Genomic DNA, 15,455 nt, shown 5'->3' with positions numbered 1-15,455 from the left:
GCTTCTCTGATTTCCCTCTCTGCTTCTTTATCCTTAGTGTATAGGATATACACTAAATCTATATATATAAATCTAACCCAGGTTTTTATCTGCAAGGATTGCTATATATATACCTATATCTTATCTATTCCTATGTTGATATGTGACATCATAAAACTTGCATTGCAAGAAAAGTCTTAAAAATTAATTTTTCCTAATTAGCCCCATTTAAAAAATTGGTAGATTCTGCCTCATGATGTGTTTAATTATCTCCTCCTCCTCAACTCTATCCTTGCATTATAAAATAGCATTACTAGTAAAAGAGATAATTCTATCAAGTGTCCTAGCCTATGTTCAACATCAAGATATTAGGATACCTTTTACATTTTCTGTTTATCAAAGTAGGGAATAAATAAAACTTGACATGTAGTGAATATGAGTACATACATGTATTAAATAGGTAGATAGAGGTGACTGTATTTTGATTATGATTTTACGGGAAGGAGAAAATTCTAGGAAAAACTTACTAATCTGTAAGTAATAAAATTTTCAGTTAATCATTTTATTTTGTTTATTCATTTATTTTCTTTTGGGGAGAGGGGTGCAGAATCTTGACTATATAGCTCTGGTTTGGCTGGTTAGCTTAGAACTTAGTGTATAGACCAGGCTGTCTTGAAACTTGTGGTAATCTTTCTGTTTCTGTCTCCCTGAGTGCTAGAATTATAAGTATCACCATGCATCAAGTAGGAGCTAGTTTTTAAATTTAGTTAAAATACTAATTTTTTTATCCTTTTGCACATTTGTGTGAGTGGGGGTGTTAGTATATATGATGTATGTGTATGACGTGTGAACATATTGACATCAGAGGAAAGATTTGTATAGTCAGTTCTCTCCTTCCATCTTTAACATGGGTTCTGGTTTTGAACTCAGATCATCAGGTTCCTGCTCAAGTGTCCTCTTGATGGCCCGAATTGGGTTTTAGAGTTGAATGAAGCCCAAAATTAATTCCGTAAATGTGATGTTGAGATAACTCACATGCCTCTGCTTTAGGGTCTAATAATATTTATTGAATAGTATGCTGGGAAAAACTGGGTTTTTCCTATTAACAGAGAAGAAAACTGCCAACTGTTAACTGAAAAATTGATACGCTTAAACAGCATGGGGCCCCAGGCTGACCTCCAGCTTCTAGCTTAAGTGAGAGATTTGTGAAGCCACAGATGTGAGTGATTGAAGAGCTCTGTTCTTAGAAGTTCAGTTGAAGACGCTTTTATTTGTCTTATAATTCACAGGGAGAATGATGAATCAGTGAAAGAAGAAAAGTCTGATTTAAAAGAAAAGTCGACGGGAAATTAGAAGGCCAATCGATTTCATCCCTATTCAAAAGATAAGAATTCTGGTACTGGAGAAAAGAAAGGTCCAAATCGGAACCGAGTGTTTATTAGCAACATCCCCTATGACATGAAATGGCAGGCTATTAAAGACCTGATGAGAGAAAAAGGTAACGATTTCTGCAGTAACTTACTGTTGTAATCGTCATCTAAGAAGGGGAGGAGATAAGTAAACTTTTTATTCCTCTTAGCCACACAGACTCAGAAAAAAAAAAAGACTTCTTTCTTGACATGTGAATTAATCTTTTCTTTTTCTTCCACTTGGCAATTTCGTTACAAGGAAGTATGGATAAATGAAGTACTTTTCTTTTTGCCATTTTAGTGGATAGTGAAGCCAGCATCTGCATGCCACCAAGAATTTTGTTAAAGTGATTGCTTTGTCTAGTTGAAGTTTTTATAGATTTTAAAGGACTGTTGCATTAGTTAAGCAATGCATCTCGCTTGTTAATGTATGTATAATAAGGTCGATTCTTTTTTTCCCCCAAAGATGTTTTTGGTGGAGTCTGGAATCTGGCTGTGGAATTCATTTTGCTTGCATTGTCACGACTGCCATGCTGCTGTCTTGCAGTTCTGTACTAAATTTGTGTTACTGCTGCTGCAGTTTTGTTTGCAGGGTAACCTGGAAACTTCATCTTATGACATGCTTGGTTTGGGGGAAAATAATTTCAATACTTGATCTTGTAAAAGTTAGTTCTGTTATCTCTTGAAAAATTGAGGTTCAACAGTCCTGCAAACTATGTACTTGGCTTTGAGGGTGATCTTCTCTAATAATTTTTTTAATTGCATTGGTGTATCTGTTGTAAGGTGACAACTATTTGACTGGTTTTATTCACTGACTTTATTTAGAAGTGTGTGGCTTGCTGTGAAGCATGACTTGTAAATTTAGTTTACTGATGGCAAACATGATTGAAGACATTCAGGTAGGAAGTCACCTTAAAACAGCTGTTGTGTGTAGGCTGACCAAAGCTATTTGAAAAGTGCTAATGTTGTTAATATGACAGGCTGAGGGGTCATTTGTATGTATATGTGCATTTGTTCACCAACCACATCATGCTGGCCAAATATGATCTGCTGTATGAATTGGGTTAATACGGTTGTTAGCTTTTTTAGAGAATGTGGATGATGTAATTTCTGAAAATTAGTTAAATTTCTATAGCTATTGATAGGAGGTATGTTGATCTGGTCCTGATTGCTGGTGAATAATAGGTGCTTTTCTGTAGAGTTGTGCACAGGTGTGCAGTAAAGCAAGATACTGGTGTTTAAATGTATTGTTTCTTGGTATCTTCCTTTTGTATGTCTTATGTAGTTGGTGAGGTTACATACGTGGAGCTCTTTAAGGATGCGGAAGGAAAATCAAGGGTAAGTGCTATGGGCCACAATCTGCTCGAGGTTTAAAAGTTCCTCAGCAGTTTACTTTTGTATAATACTCTATCAGACTTTTGGAAACTTAAGTTTCATTTTGTTTTACTTTAAGATTTGAGGTTTTTATACTAGCAAGTCTGACATGCCAACCAAACCAGCTTCCTGAAAGGGATGATGGGTTTTGCAAATATTTATAAAGGGCATTCATTTTTCTAATGCTTTAAGGTATGCTTTTCTTAGCTAATAAAACTTTAATATATATTAGTTATTTTTGTTGTATTTTGATGTCTTCAGGGATATTTTACAAGTCACTGAATTGATAATATTTCCAAGAGTTTCATGAGAGGCCTGTGGCTTAAAGGTGTTAATTTCGAATATAATTTTGAAACTTTTTTGAAAAGCTTAATTTGGTAGCCTTCAGGACCATACAAGAGGCAGTGTTCCGACCAATTGTTAGGAATGATGTCTATGATTAAGTTGACCTAGAAGGCTGATGATAGATTTTGACTTAGCAGCATGTGCATATGGAAGAATATAATGGAAAACTCTTCTAGCGTCTCATCATATTCATAAAATGATTGGGTACATGAGAGATACAAACTTTGTCATCACATTCAAATGGCACTTTGAATAGTAATCACAGGAATTGTTTTTAAAGAATTGATTTTGTACATTCCCTTAGCATGGGTAATTTGTTTTACATGCTTCCAACTAGATGCTCTTCAATTGTGTGCAGCCAGTTTTAATCTAATAGATAACTTTATTTAACATAAAATTCATGGGGACTGGAGAGATGGCTTATCATTTAAGAGTACTGGCTGCTCTTCCAGGGGACCTGGGCTCAATTTCTAATAGCACATGGCAGCTCACAACCATCTGAAACTCAAGTTCCAGGGTATTTGACATCCTCATCCAGCCTCTCTTGGCACTAGACCAATATCTTGTGTATAGCCCTACGTGCAGGCAAAACATCCATACACATAAAATAATAATTTTTTTAAAAATTCATGTTGATTTACTATTTTAATTAGATTTCAATACATATTGTATGCATTGCATCTTTTTGCAATACTCGTGTGTAAGAACATTGTATACTGGAACCTTCAGTTTCTTCCTTTATTTACTGTTGATTAAATTTGTACAGTGGTACTAGTTTTATGCAGAGTCACTTGAAAATAGAAGTGTACTCCAAGCTTGTAACGTATTAGATGGATTTAAAAATTTGTAGAAAAATGCATGGTCACTTGCCTATTACTTTCTGAAGGTGAAAAAAAAAAAAAGAAAACATGTTCTTGATTACGTGTGATGACTTAAATATTAGAGTCTTCCAATAACTTCAATTACTGACCTAAAATGTTTTTTTCTTTTGCATATATTGACAATCTACTGGATATAGGGTTGTGGGTAAGATTTTTTTTTAAAGTATCTTAAGTCAAATTAATCTTGTGATTAGAATAAGAAATCTTTTTACATAAGCATTTCTTATATATTTTTTCCTATTAAGTGTGGTTGAATTCAAAGATGAAGAATTTGTAAAGAAAGCACTAGAAACTATGAACAAATATGACCTTAGTGGAAGACCTCTGAATATTAAAGAGGTGAGTTATTTTTTGTATTTGGAATTTAAATATTATATGGACATGCTTCCTTTCACTTTTCATTTTTTTTCTCATTTAGCTCTGGCAACTTGTCTTTTAAGGATAGAATCTATTAAAGAGTTGTAGCTAGTGATAACTTCTCTTATAGATGATTTGCTAGTACTCCTAATAAGAGTTATTCTTTATATTTAATTAATTTTGTGTCACAGCTAAATAGAGGCCCCCAATTAAGAAAATAATCAGGACCCATAAATTTAAAGATGATAAACTTAAGATGAAGACTTTATTTTCTATAAACATTTTTAGTTTTAGACTATTGTTTAATTTGAAAATTCAATAGGTTTTATAATTGATTACTGGTTGCTTGATAATACACTAGCTTGTGAATTTGAATAAGATTGGTGTTCATCTTTAATAAAATTAATTTAGATTCTATAAGATTAGCATATAGAGTCTAGGATTTAGAATAATCTATAATGGGAATCTTGTTGAAGTAGTATGAATGGATTGAAAAATGACCAGAAGGTACTTTACATAATACCACTTATAGGAGTCATTGATCTTGGTAATAATTAGCTTGAATAACCCTCAATTTCATGAATTCTTTTATTTTATGTTGTTAATTTTACCATAATAGTTTGAACATAGATGCATTTGCATACATATCCTTGCTAAGTCTGTATTGAAAGAAATAGGCAGCCCCGTGATAGGGTGCACACCTTTAATCCTAGCACTTGGTAGGCAGAGGCAGGCAGATCTGTGTGAGTTTCTACAGAGTGAGTTTCAGGACAGCCAGGGCTACATAGAGATATCCTGTCTTGAAAAACTGAAAGAAAAAAGAAAGAAGGAAGGAAAGAAAGAGGTAATGTTATTTTGAGTATTTGAAATGTTGTGCTAATACTGATTCTGTTCGTTCGTTGACTGGCATTCAACAGGAGAACAGTGATTTTGAGTTCCAGCTTATCCTTTCTTTTCTTGCCAGGTGACAGGGTATATGACTGCTCTTCTCTAGTCTCTAGAACCTATTATACCACCACCAATAATACCTATGGGAATTGTATGAAGTGTGATAAGTAGGTTGTAACTCATTCTCTGTCACTAGAACAGCCAGATGACCCAAGCAGAGCAGTTCACTTAACCTTTGTTAAGTTTCCTTGTCACTGAGATAGGAGAAATATTAGAATATCTCTGGAAGTGTTGTAAAGACTCAAAGTGTTAACTAGTGTTTTCTAATTACTATACTTGTGATATTATATAAAGCTGTTAGCACAGTGCTTAAAATAGTCTTAACTATATTGTAAATGTAAACTGTAAAAATTATTCCTGTTAGTGATTGTTGATATCTTGTTCTTTAGTGTGATGATAGTTTGAATGGCTTGATACCAAAATATGTGTGTGTCCTCTATTCTTTACTGGAATTAACTTCCAAATTCCTTGAATCCTGTTTGATCCTGGGATTATGATTATCCAAACAAAACAAAACAAAACAAAACAACTGACAGCTGAGATTTGGTAGGGAGTGTTTTAAGCTTTGTGCTTCGACTAGTCATTTATTTGCTGCTTTTATGAATAAGCCAGGGCTAAGGTTTTAGAAATGTGCTGGTATGCTAAATAATTTGTCACAATTTATAATCCTCTAATAATTTAATGATCATAATTTGCTATTTTATGGACCTGCTTCTCTTTAAAGGAAACGAGTATTATAAAGGCTCCATAGAGACACTATAGACATTAAGCATACTGTGTTTATAGTGTCTTTCTATTTTTAATTGACAAAATTGACTGGGTGTTAAAGGATTAGGTCATGTGATTGTTGCAGCATATTGTAGAGCCCAGATCTGTTGTAGAAACCCTAGAATGAAGTTGTAGGATACCTCTATTTTTAACTATTTTAGAAGGTTATAAAAAAAGGTCAAATTTAACTTTACTCAGTAATGAAGGGTTTATTTAACTCTTCAGCTAATGTTCAGTAAAGGTAGTCATTTTCCTGGGAATATCTGATTTATAAACTAGTGACTGATAAAACTGCTGAGGACTGCTTACATATGGTTATCTAATGAAGGGTGTTTGCAGCGTTCTTTAGCAGGTCTTTAGAATTCTATCCAGTTGCATGAAGATCAGTAGGAGTTGTTCATATATTATTAGTAGATCCACTAATAGCATTAACAGTTAATGATCGGCAGGCTGGACAGCAAGGAGGAAAGAGGAATAAAAACTAAGTAAGATCATAATGCGATTTGTTTATGTGTGTGTAATGTATATATAGTGCTTACTTACATGTGACAAAACAAATGTACCACTGTTAATACAAACAATCTACGTGCTTTAATAGTTGAAGGAGCTTGCTCTCTTTAAATCCTCCTGTGTACGTAACCATTATTCTCAATTTTTTTTTGGTACACGTTTTTCACTTTTCAAACCTGAAACATTTATGGCTGTCTTAATTTCTTTTCTGTTACTGTAACAAAATACTCGACTAAAATCAACTTAGGAGAATTTATTTTGGCTTTCACTTTGAAGTGTGGTCCATCATTGTGGGGAGTTGAAGGCAGCAGGAGCCTGCAACAGCCGAGTTCATAGTCAGGAAGCAGAGATATATGAATGCATGCTCTGCTCACTTTCTTTATTCCATGCGTTTCAGGGACCAGTACAGGGAATGGTCCTGCTCACAATTAAAAGCAGTTATTTTTAGTCTAATCCAGTTTGTTCCCCATAAGCATGCCCAGAAATCATTCCCCAGGTGATCCTAGATCCTGTCAAGTGACAGAGTGAGCAGTAACAATCCCAACTTAACTGAAAGTCTTAGAGCATTCTTGGGTCAACAGTTTTACTTTTGTATTCCTTTTAATTTCTTCATTATGAAGAAACACATTAGAGTCTGGCATACTTTTATTCTTCCATTCATTCTTTTTTCTTTTGTTCTTCCAACTATGCTGGAGAATTTCTTAAAGTCATCCTTCCTTTTTTTTTTTTTTTTTTTGGTTTTTCGAGACAGGGTTTCTCTGTAGCTTTGGTGCCCATCCCGGAACTAGATCTTGTAGACCAGGCTGGCCTTGAACTCCCCAGAGATCCCCGTGCCTCTGTCTCCTGGGATTAAAGGCATGCGCTACCACCGCCCGGCTCATCCTTCCTTATTTTATTTCACTTTTTTTTTTATCAGTATTTACAGACTGAACATAGCAGGAAAGATTTTGATAGAATATTTTTATTCTTTGAGAATCTCACTTAATGTATTTTGGTCATTTTTACTCCCTTCTCCCCCAGCTCCTAGCTTCACTCCTACCTCCTTGCTCTCCCAGCTTTCTTTGTGTCCCTCCCAAATAATTTTTAAAACCTGAGTCTGATTTGTGCTAACCATATTCTCCTGTGAGTGTTTGGTGGTGGGGAGTCATCCACTGTTGCGTGACTGGCCTGCGAGGGATTAGACCCTTTAAGAAAATTGAGTCTCTTCCCCAGAAGCTGACAGCTGCTGCCGATAGATCCCTCCTGGTAGGAGCTCTGAGTCCGTTATCCTTCCATGTTAGAATGTTGCCTGGACTGATCTTATACATTATACAGGCAAGCACAAGTGCTGTGAGTTCATGAATGAGAAAGTAGAATTTTTGGCATAATAATTTACATGCAAATGATAGCCCTATCATTTTATATAGTCTTAACGTGAGTTTTGTTGTTCGCTTTCTACTTAGCGGAATGAGTGGGCGAAATACTTTTGTATTTGCCTTTTGTTTTAATAAAAGATATTTCTTCTAAAAGTGAATGAACTAAAAATATTCGCTATAATTCTTTACTTGGATACTTGGCCTTCTGTTATTCCTCCTCTTTTCCTGTCACAGGTCCTTTTCATTGTTGAGGAAGCTATTATAAAATGGATTATTGTGTTTTGTTCAGGAGTGATGTTAACCGGTGATAGTAAACCTTCCTTTATCTCTGTATTCCTTAGTTTACAGTAGTATGTTCTGCTAGGTAGAGGCTGTGAATTAGTTTGAATCTGACGTTTTGACTATCTAGTGGTGAGAGTTCACTTTTGCTGTATTGTGCAAAGAGGCACAGAAAGTGTTTGCTACTCTTTGAGTTAGGGGCATTTATATATATATATATATGCAGCACACTTCTGCATCAGTATAAGAACAAAACAAAACAAAACTAATTTCAGGTTTCTATGTGGCCTCAGTGACTGGAAAAAAGTACTTGAAACTCCCAGCTTTTGAGTCTGAAATCTTTTGTCCTTAGGTTTTTTTTTGTGGGACTCACTTCCTGGGGGGAGGAGGGGACCGAATAAACAAAGCCTTAGTCCTCAAAGATGTCAGTACTTTGGTCCAGATGGGTTAGCCGTTGTTGAGTTTAAACCACTTGAATTATATATATTCACTGATGTATTTGCTAGCAGTTAACATTTAGTGTGCATTGTAGGATCCCGATGGAGAAAATGCTCGCCGGGCACTGCAACGAACAGGAACATCATTTCAAGGATCACATACCTCTGATGTGGGGTCTGGGTTGGTGAATTTGCCACCTTCCATTCTCAATAATCCGAACATTCCTCCTGAGGTTATCAGCAATTTGCAGGCTGGTAGACTTGGTTCCACAATTTTTGTTGCTAATGTAAGTTTAAGCTTTTGTTGTTCTGATACTTAACTCTCATTATGATATTACTTTGTGAGATGTATGCTGATAGGTTTGTAGGTCATTCTGTTCATTTTTAGCTTAAGTAAGTAAAGACATAACTATTCTAAACGCAAACCTAAATTATGAAGTAGTCTGAGGTTATAACGACTTTAAATGCTAAGCGGTTGCTTAACATTTTAAGACAGAACTGTGGCATTCTTAGATATTTAACTTTAAGTCAGTTATATGTGTTTTATTCATCTTTATAGTTTAATTTTGTTCTTGTAGTCTTGGTGTTTTAAGTGCCTATTGTGGTTAGTTTGCCATTTGTTTTATGCTCTTGAAAGTTAGTGAAATGGACAATGTTTTCCAAACACAAATTTTCCTTAGTCAAAATAGATGCCAAGTTTCATGTGTACACAACAGGATAGAGGAATTTAAAGATTTGGGGAATTTCAATGAAGGTAGATATAGGTGAACTGATTTTTAAGCAAGACCTTTTTTATTTTATATTATTGAGCAAGAATTAGTTTATAGTTTTATAAGTTTGGAAAATATAATTTTGTTTGTATGTAACTTTATACAATTTTATGTTAAGCTTGACTTCAAAGTTGGTTGGAAGAAGCTAAAAGAAGTGTTCAGCATAGCTGGAACTGTAAAGCGGGCAGATATTAAAGAAGACAAGGATGGCAAGAGCAGAGGCATGGGCACTGTCACTTTTGAGCAAGCAATTGAAGCAGTTCAAGCAATTTGTATCCTGATCTGTATTTTAGCATTAAATGAAGTTGGTGAGACTTAATACCTTTGCATGTTTCTTGTTCATGTTCTGTAATGTTGCATCACTTAGAAATTAGGCTTTTGTCTGCAGTTCTAGGTCTTGTTCCTAGTTAGGTACTAGAGTCCCTCTTCAAACTTGAACTAGTCATCCTGTCGAGGGCTGTATGAACTTGTTTTCTGCTCTTCCTTCCTGCTGCAGCATGGGTGTGTGCATACTTTGACACTCCATTGTATGTCAGTGCAGTGGCTTTTGATGAAACCTAGTCAGTCCTGGTGAATTAAGGTATAATTCAGAGGAAGAGACTAGTATGAGTAAAGTCTAATGACAAAATAGTAGAGAGTTTCAGACTCTTTAGATATGAGAATTTTTCTGCAAGTGTAATTTTGCTGTCATCTTAACTGGCTTTCCTTGACTGACTCAACAGCCATGTTCAATGGGCAGTTTTTATTTGATAGACCTATGCATGTGAAAATGGTGAGTTTCTCCTTCTCATCTCGGCCTTCACTGCTTCAGACGTGTTCCTAGCACAGCAGCTCTTAGGAGCTGTTTTTTAACTATAATAATTTTTCTTTTGTAATTAGGATGACAAATCTGTCCCTCACGAAGACTACCGTTCACATGATAGTAAGACATCACAGTTGCCACGTAAGTAGAAACTTGTTAGAAAACAGCCGGAGTTTTTTGTTTGTGTGTTTGTTTGTTTTAAATTAAGTACAAAGCAGAAGTTTGTTTTTATGCCCAGATTGAAGTTGCTCTCACACTCCTTTAAGATCAGTTTAGAATTTTGCGTAGTTTGCCGCTTCTGATTAGGTAAAGAGTAAAAAGATAAATATGAGATTTATTAATGAATTTTTAAATTTTTTATTTGTTTGTTTTTGACCACCTAGTTAATAAGTACTAATGTATTTGGTGAGTTCATATACAAGAAAGGGAAAGAAAAGCCCTATAGTTTTACCATAAGATATCCACCATTTTTTAACATATATTCTTCCTATCTTATGTGTATGTATGTATATGCATTTAAGTAGCTTCAGACTATTATATCAGTTATTTAGAAGCTGGGCTGAACAATAAATTATAACCATTTTTCCATGTTGAAAATTCGTCCCAGATATTTTTATCGGTGTTCCATGATCATTTTGCTGTTCTGTGTTTTACATGCTTTAACCTTTATTTCTCTAATAATCAACAGAGTATGATGCAATCTTATGAATATACTTTGCATTTAAAGAGAGTGAACTTTTATTGGACTTTAATTCCCCTCATGAACATTTAAGACTATGTACTTAACCTGCTGTCCTACTATGTACTCAGCCAGATTTTTAACCTGTCTTTAAGAGAATAGTGCAACAACCAATCTTATTATATGTTGGATCTCCCATGCAATCAGCTTTTACAACCTAATCTACCTTTAATCTTAAATTTTGTATTCTTTCATGTCCTTAATCCAGAATAGTGTGTAGATATTGTGGTAATCGTTTCTGAAAGTAGCCAACAGGTTGAAATCACCCTTAAAACAAATATCCACCATAAATGTTGGAGCAACATAGGATATTGTTTGATAATATGTGTTTGCAGTGTTGTTTACTATTCTGGGTCAGTTAAGTCTCTTTCCTTGTACAAGTTCTGTTAAAGATTTCTGAAGAACCTTTTATCTTATCCTCATTCCATACTTTTTGTGTTGATTGATGAATACAGGGCAAAAATCTGTGTTAAAGGCAGACATAGGGATAATCAGACATCAGAACAGTATTCAGGCAGTCACAGACACAGACTGTAGACAGTCTAGTAACTACAAACTACAGACAGGTGGAAGATACAGAGACAAGTGGAGAATTCAAATTTTGTCTCACTGTTGGTCAGATTAATTCAAGAGAAAGTCTGTGTTTTCATTCCTTAATGTGACATTGATACATTTTCTTATCTCCGACATTATCTTAAATATCTTAGCCAGCACAACAGTGAACTACACTTTTTTTTATATAAAACTGTTATTTTTCATATTTTCTTTAGATGTCCTTAGCCATACCTTGCAGCACTGGCCTATGATCCTTAAGAGGCTATGGCAGGAGAATCTAAAGTCTGCCTCATCTGTAGAGTGAGTTCCAAGTCAGCCTGAACAACCTAGTGTGACCTGGAGCTGGACTCAGTGTAGAGCTAGCACTTCAAAGTGTCTGTCGGGATAGTGCTGGTATACGTCAATGGTAGAGCACTTGATTAGCATGCATGGGGTCCTGAGGTCAATCCCAGTAGTGAAAACAAATCCTGGAGTAGATTTAGATCTACAGATTCTCAAGACATGCCCATTGATTGCTATATTCTTTTTTTTTTTTTTTTGGTTTTTCGAGACAGGGTTTCTCTGTGGCTTTAGAGCCTGTCCTGGAACTCGCTCTGTTGACCAGGCTGGTCTCGAACTCACAGAGATCCGCCTGCCTCTGCCTCCCGAGTGCTGGGATTAAAGGCGTGCGCCACCATCGCCCGGCTGATTGCTATATTTTAAAGCATTATAAAACAGCGGTGTAAGCGCTCTGTAGTCGCTATTGCTCTTGCAATATTACTGGACGTTGCTGTTTCTCTTCATGTTCTTTTATTATTATTATTATTATTATTACTATTAAAGCTTTTAACAAAATATTTTAAATATGCAGACAGAAGTAAAATTATTTTTGTAACTCTTGTATGGCATACATTTACTAGATTTTTTCTAATTAAATAAAATTTTATCAATAAACTTGAAATGCCCCAACTCCACATCCACTTCTCAATGTCTTCCTCTTAATGAGAGGACAACTCATGAATATGTTTATTATATAAATTTTAGTAATGTGAGTGCATATTTGTACATCCATAAACATAAAAATAACTTCCCTGACTTTAAGATTTAGTGTAACATCATATGTTATTTCACGGTTCACTGTTTTGTGTTTTGTTCTTGATTCTGTTTTATTAATAAAGCTGATATCTTCATTTTAATGCATGATACTGCTTTTATACATTTTTCTGCTTTTCAGATTGATTTACATTTTAAAGTATTAGAAGTAATACTAAATTAAAATATTCTTTTTCTTTAAGAATTACCTACTTTTTAATATTTGCTAAAAATTGTAAAACTGGTCTTTTACATATGTTTGGGGGCGACTTATTTACTGTCAATAATTTTTATTGCTGCTTGATATCTTCTATTTCTCTAAGGGTTTCTCCCACTTTTGTCTATCTTCAACATTAAAGTGTTTACTGTTTTAAACATGGATTTTGTGTATGTGCTTGCTGTGGCACATGTGGGGAAGTCAGAGGACAGCCCTTGGTAATCAGGTCTCTTCTAGTTTATGGGTTTCAGAGATTGAATTTAGGGTGTCAGGATTAGCAGCAAGCACCTTTACCCACTGATACTTGGTGTTAAACTTTATTAGTATAGCACTGTCTTAAATTTTCTCTCTATTCATAGTTCTCTTTGCTCTTGATGAAGATGTTATTTTAATTATGTGTATATATCAGTACGTAGGTTTGTGCATATTATTTTAGTGCTTGCAGAGGCCAGAAGAGGATGTTGGATCCCCTGGTGCTGGAGGTGCAGGTGGTTGTGAGTGGTACAGTGTGGATGCTGGGACCCAAACTTGGGTCTTCTGTAAAAGACCCAATATTGTGCTCTTTATGGCTGAGCTGTCTCTCCTGGCCAATATTGTTTTTCCATTTACTGGCTCATTATCATTAGAAATTGCCAGTTCATTAGTGTTTGTGAAGAATGAGCTTTGCTTCCAGTATATTTAATTTCTTTATTATTTCTTCCCTTCCTCTTTTTTAGGTTTAGTCTAATTTTTGCCCTGACTCTTAAGTTGATTACTTATTTCACTAATTTTCATTCTCTCTTTTCTAACATAAGCAATTAGGATTATAAATTTAACTACTGTACATAGGTCCTTCTATGGATTAATTTTTATTGCAGTTTAGTGTTTAAAAATTACTACTACAATATTCTTGCATCTTGTATATTTTAAAATTTAAAATTTGAATTTCCAAATGCATGAGTTCTTTATTTTGTACTAGTTTCTAACTTAGGTTCAATACGGTAATATAACATAGTCCATATAATTGCGATTCTGTGAACAATTAAATTTTACTGTAGGCGGTATACCATAGGCCCCTTTTTATGTCTTCTATGTTTACTAAATCAGGCTTGTTAATCATTTAAATTGTTTTCTGTCTTTTCTCATAATTTTATCTTTTTGGGTTATCAATTACTGAGAAGTGTTTAATGGTAAATTTCTTAGTACATTGATAGATGTACCATTTTTTTTCTTGTTGAAAATATTTTGAAGGTCAATTATCAAGTGCATCCAAGATTAGAATTGATGAATAGAGATTGGAATTGATAAATAATGAAAAATTCTTGGTGAATAAAATAATTTATTATGAGGTAATTTTGTAATTACTTTGTCCTTGTATAATATTCAGTATAATAGTTGTGTGTTGTTTCTTCATTTTATTTTATATTACTGTTTTTGATGTTTATGTAAATGTTATAGGTATAATTATATTTTTAAAATAATCGCTTGAGTCTTTATGTGATGTTGGATTCAGTTTCCTCACGTTGGTCTTTTGTTGAATTTGCATTTCCTTATTTTGTGTTTCACTTTTGGTACTTAATAAATACTTGTCTTTTTCTGCTTTTGTTATGTATGTATAAATCTTGAAGTTAGCGTTCATGCCCTCTTACTTTAATTCTAATGACTGCATGCTATTATCATTCAGGGTTTTCATTCTGTTACTTTTTCAGATCTCATAAAGTAGATGTTATTTTTAGTTTTTCTGTTATGATTTCTCTACCCTTAGGCCTGGTATTGCTCACTTTCTTTTGGAGCATCTATTAAGCTTTTTATTTTTTCAGTGAGGAGTTACTATAGGTAAAGTCTCCCAGTGTTGACTGCTCTGTAAATGTTTCTGAAATAGTTTGAATTGTTAGAGGGTTTAAGGTCAAGTTTCTGTGTCTTAGCACTTTGAAAATAGTTTATTCTGGTTTCCATTGTTGAGAATTCATAGTTCAGATAAACTCCGTGTTAAATTGCCCCTCCCCCCTTTTATTGGTCTGTTGTTCATGGAGCTATTTTAAAGTCGTCGTCTCTGATAGACAGCTTCACTGCAGTGTGAGTGTGACTTGCTGTTTATCGAGATTTTACAATGGTTGATGATTTAAAAGATAAATTCTGGAAAAAATGACCAACCACATGTCGTTGAACACTGCCCTTTCTCCCTTTGTGAGGCCGCCTTCTTCCCTCCCAGTTACCTGGTCTGCGTCACTATACCTCCATTAGCAGTAAATTGTAGTGCTCAAGCCCTGCCCAGATCTCAGCCTGGTGATTGCTGAAGGAACACATGCACCCCACCCCGGCTGAGTAACTAATGGTTGCTGAGGAAGAGAAAATTGGTTTCCTTAAGGAATGAAGTAAACAGTGGGGTTGAACAACAACAGAAGATGTGATGCTGGGAGGGAAAAGTTGTGGGGGAGTTGAAAGGCGAGTGGGGTAGTGATTTGATCAAAGCATGTTTATGAAATTCTCAAACAATTAATGAAAAAATCTGTCCTATTATGTGTACTTTACATTTTTAAGTAATTTGTATTTTCTTTTCTCTTGAGATATAAGGTGATGAACTTTTCTTGGTTTTTCGAGTCAGGGTTTCTCTGTAGCTTTGGAGCCTGTCCTGGAAATAGCTCTTGTAGACCAGGCTGGCCTCGAACTCCCGAGTGCT

The 15,455-nt window shown here is 34.8% G+C and overlaps 1 protein-coding gene across 2 annotated transcripts in view; it reads left to right on the top strand.

The window, feature by feature from the left end:
* Positions 1-15,455, top strand: part of Myef2 (myelin expression factor 2) — a 43,892-nt gene that overhangs the window by 7,489 nt on the left and 20,948 nt on the right. The window contains exons 2-9 of one of the 2 annotated variants that reach the window (XM_005372457.3): positions 1,269-1,477; positions 2,674-2,726; positions 4,126-4,133; positions 4,234-4,327; positions 8,738-8,929; positions 9,531-9,684; positions 10,135-10,184; positions 10,292-10,355. In XM_005372457.3, the coding sequence (XP_005372514.2) occupies positions 1,438-1,477; positions 2,674-2,726; positions 4,126-4,133; positions 4,234-4,327; positions 8,738-8,929; positions 9,531-9,684; positions 10,135-10,184; positions 10,292-10,355 (655 nt within the window). In that variant the 5' untranslated portion in view covers positions 1,269-1,437. The remainder of the gene's footprint in view (positions 1-1,268; positions 1,478-2,673; positions 2,727-4,125; positions 4,134-4,233; positions 4,328-8,737; positions 8,930-9,530; positions 9,685-10,134; positions 10,185-10,291; positions 10,356-15,455) is intronic. The other variant, XM_026787845.1, reaches the window with a different exon arrangement.

Source organism: Microtus ochrogaster (assembly GCF_000317375.1).
Source record: "Microtus ochrogaster isolate Prairie Vole_2 chromosome 14 unlocalized genomic scaffold, MicOch1.0 chr14_random_1, whole genome shotgun sequence".
NCBI classification, from domain to species: domain Eukaryota; kingdom Metazoa; phylum Chordata; class Mammalia; order Rodentia; family Cricetidae; genus Microtus; species Microtus ochrogaster.
Note: the sequence above shows the minus strand (reverse complement) of the source record. Positions and strands in the feature narration are given on the sequence as shown.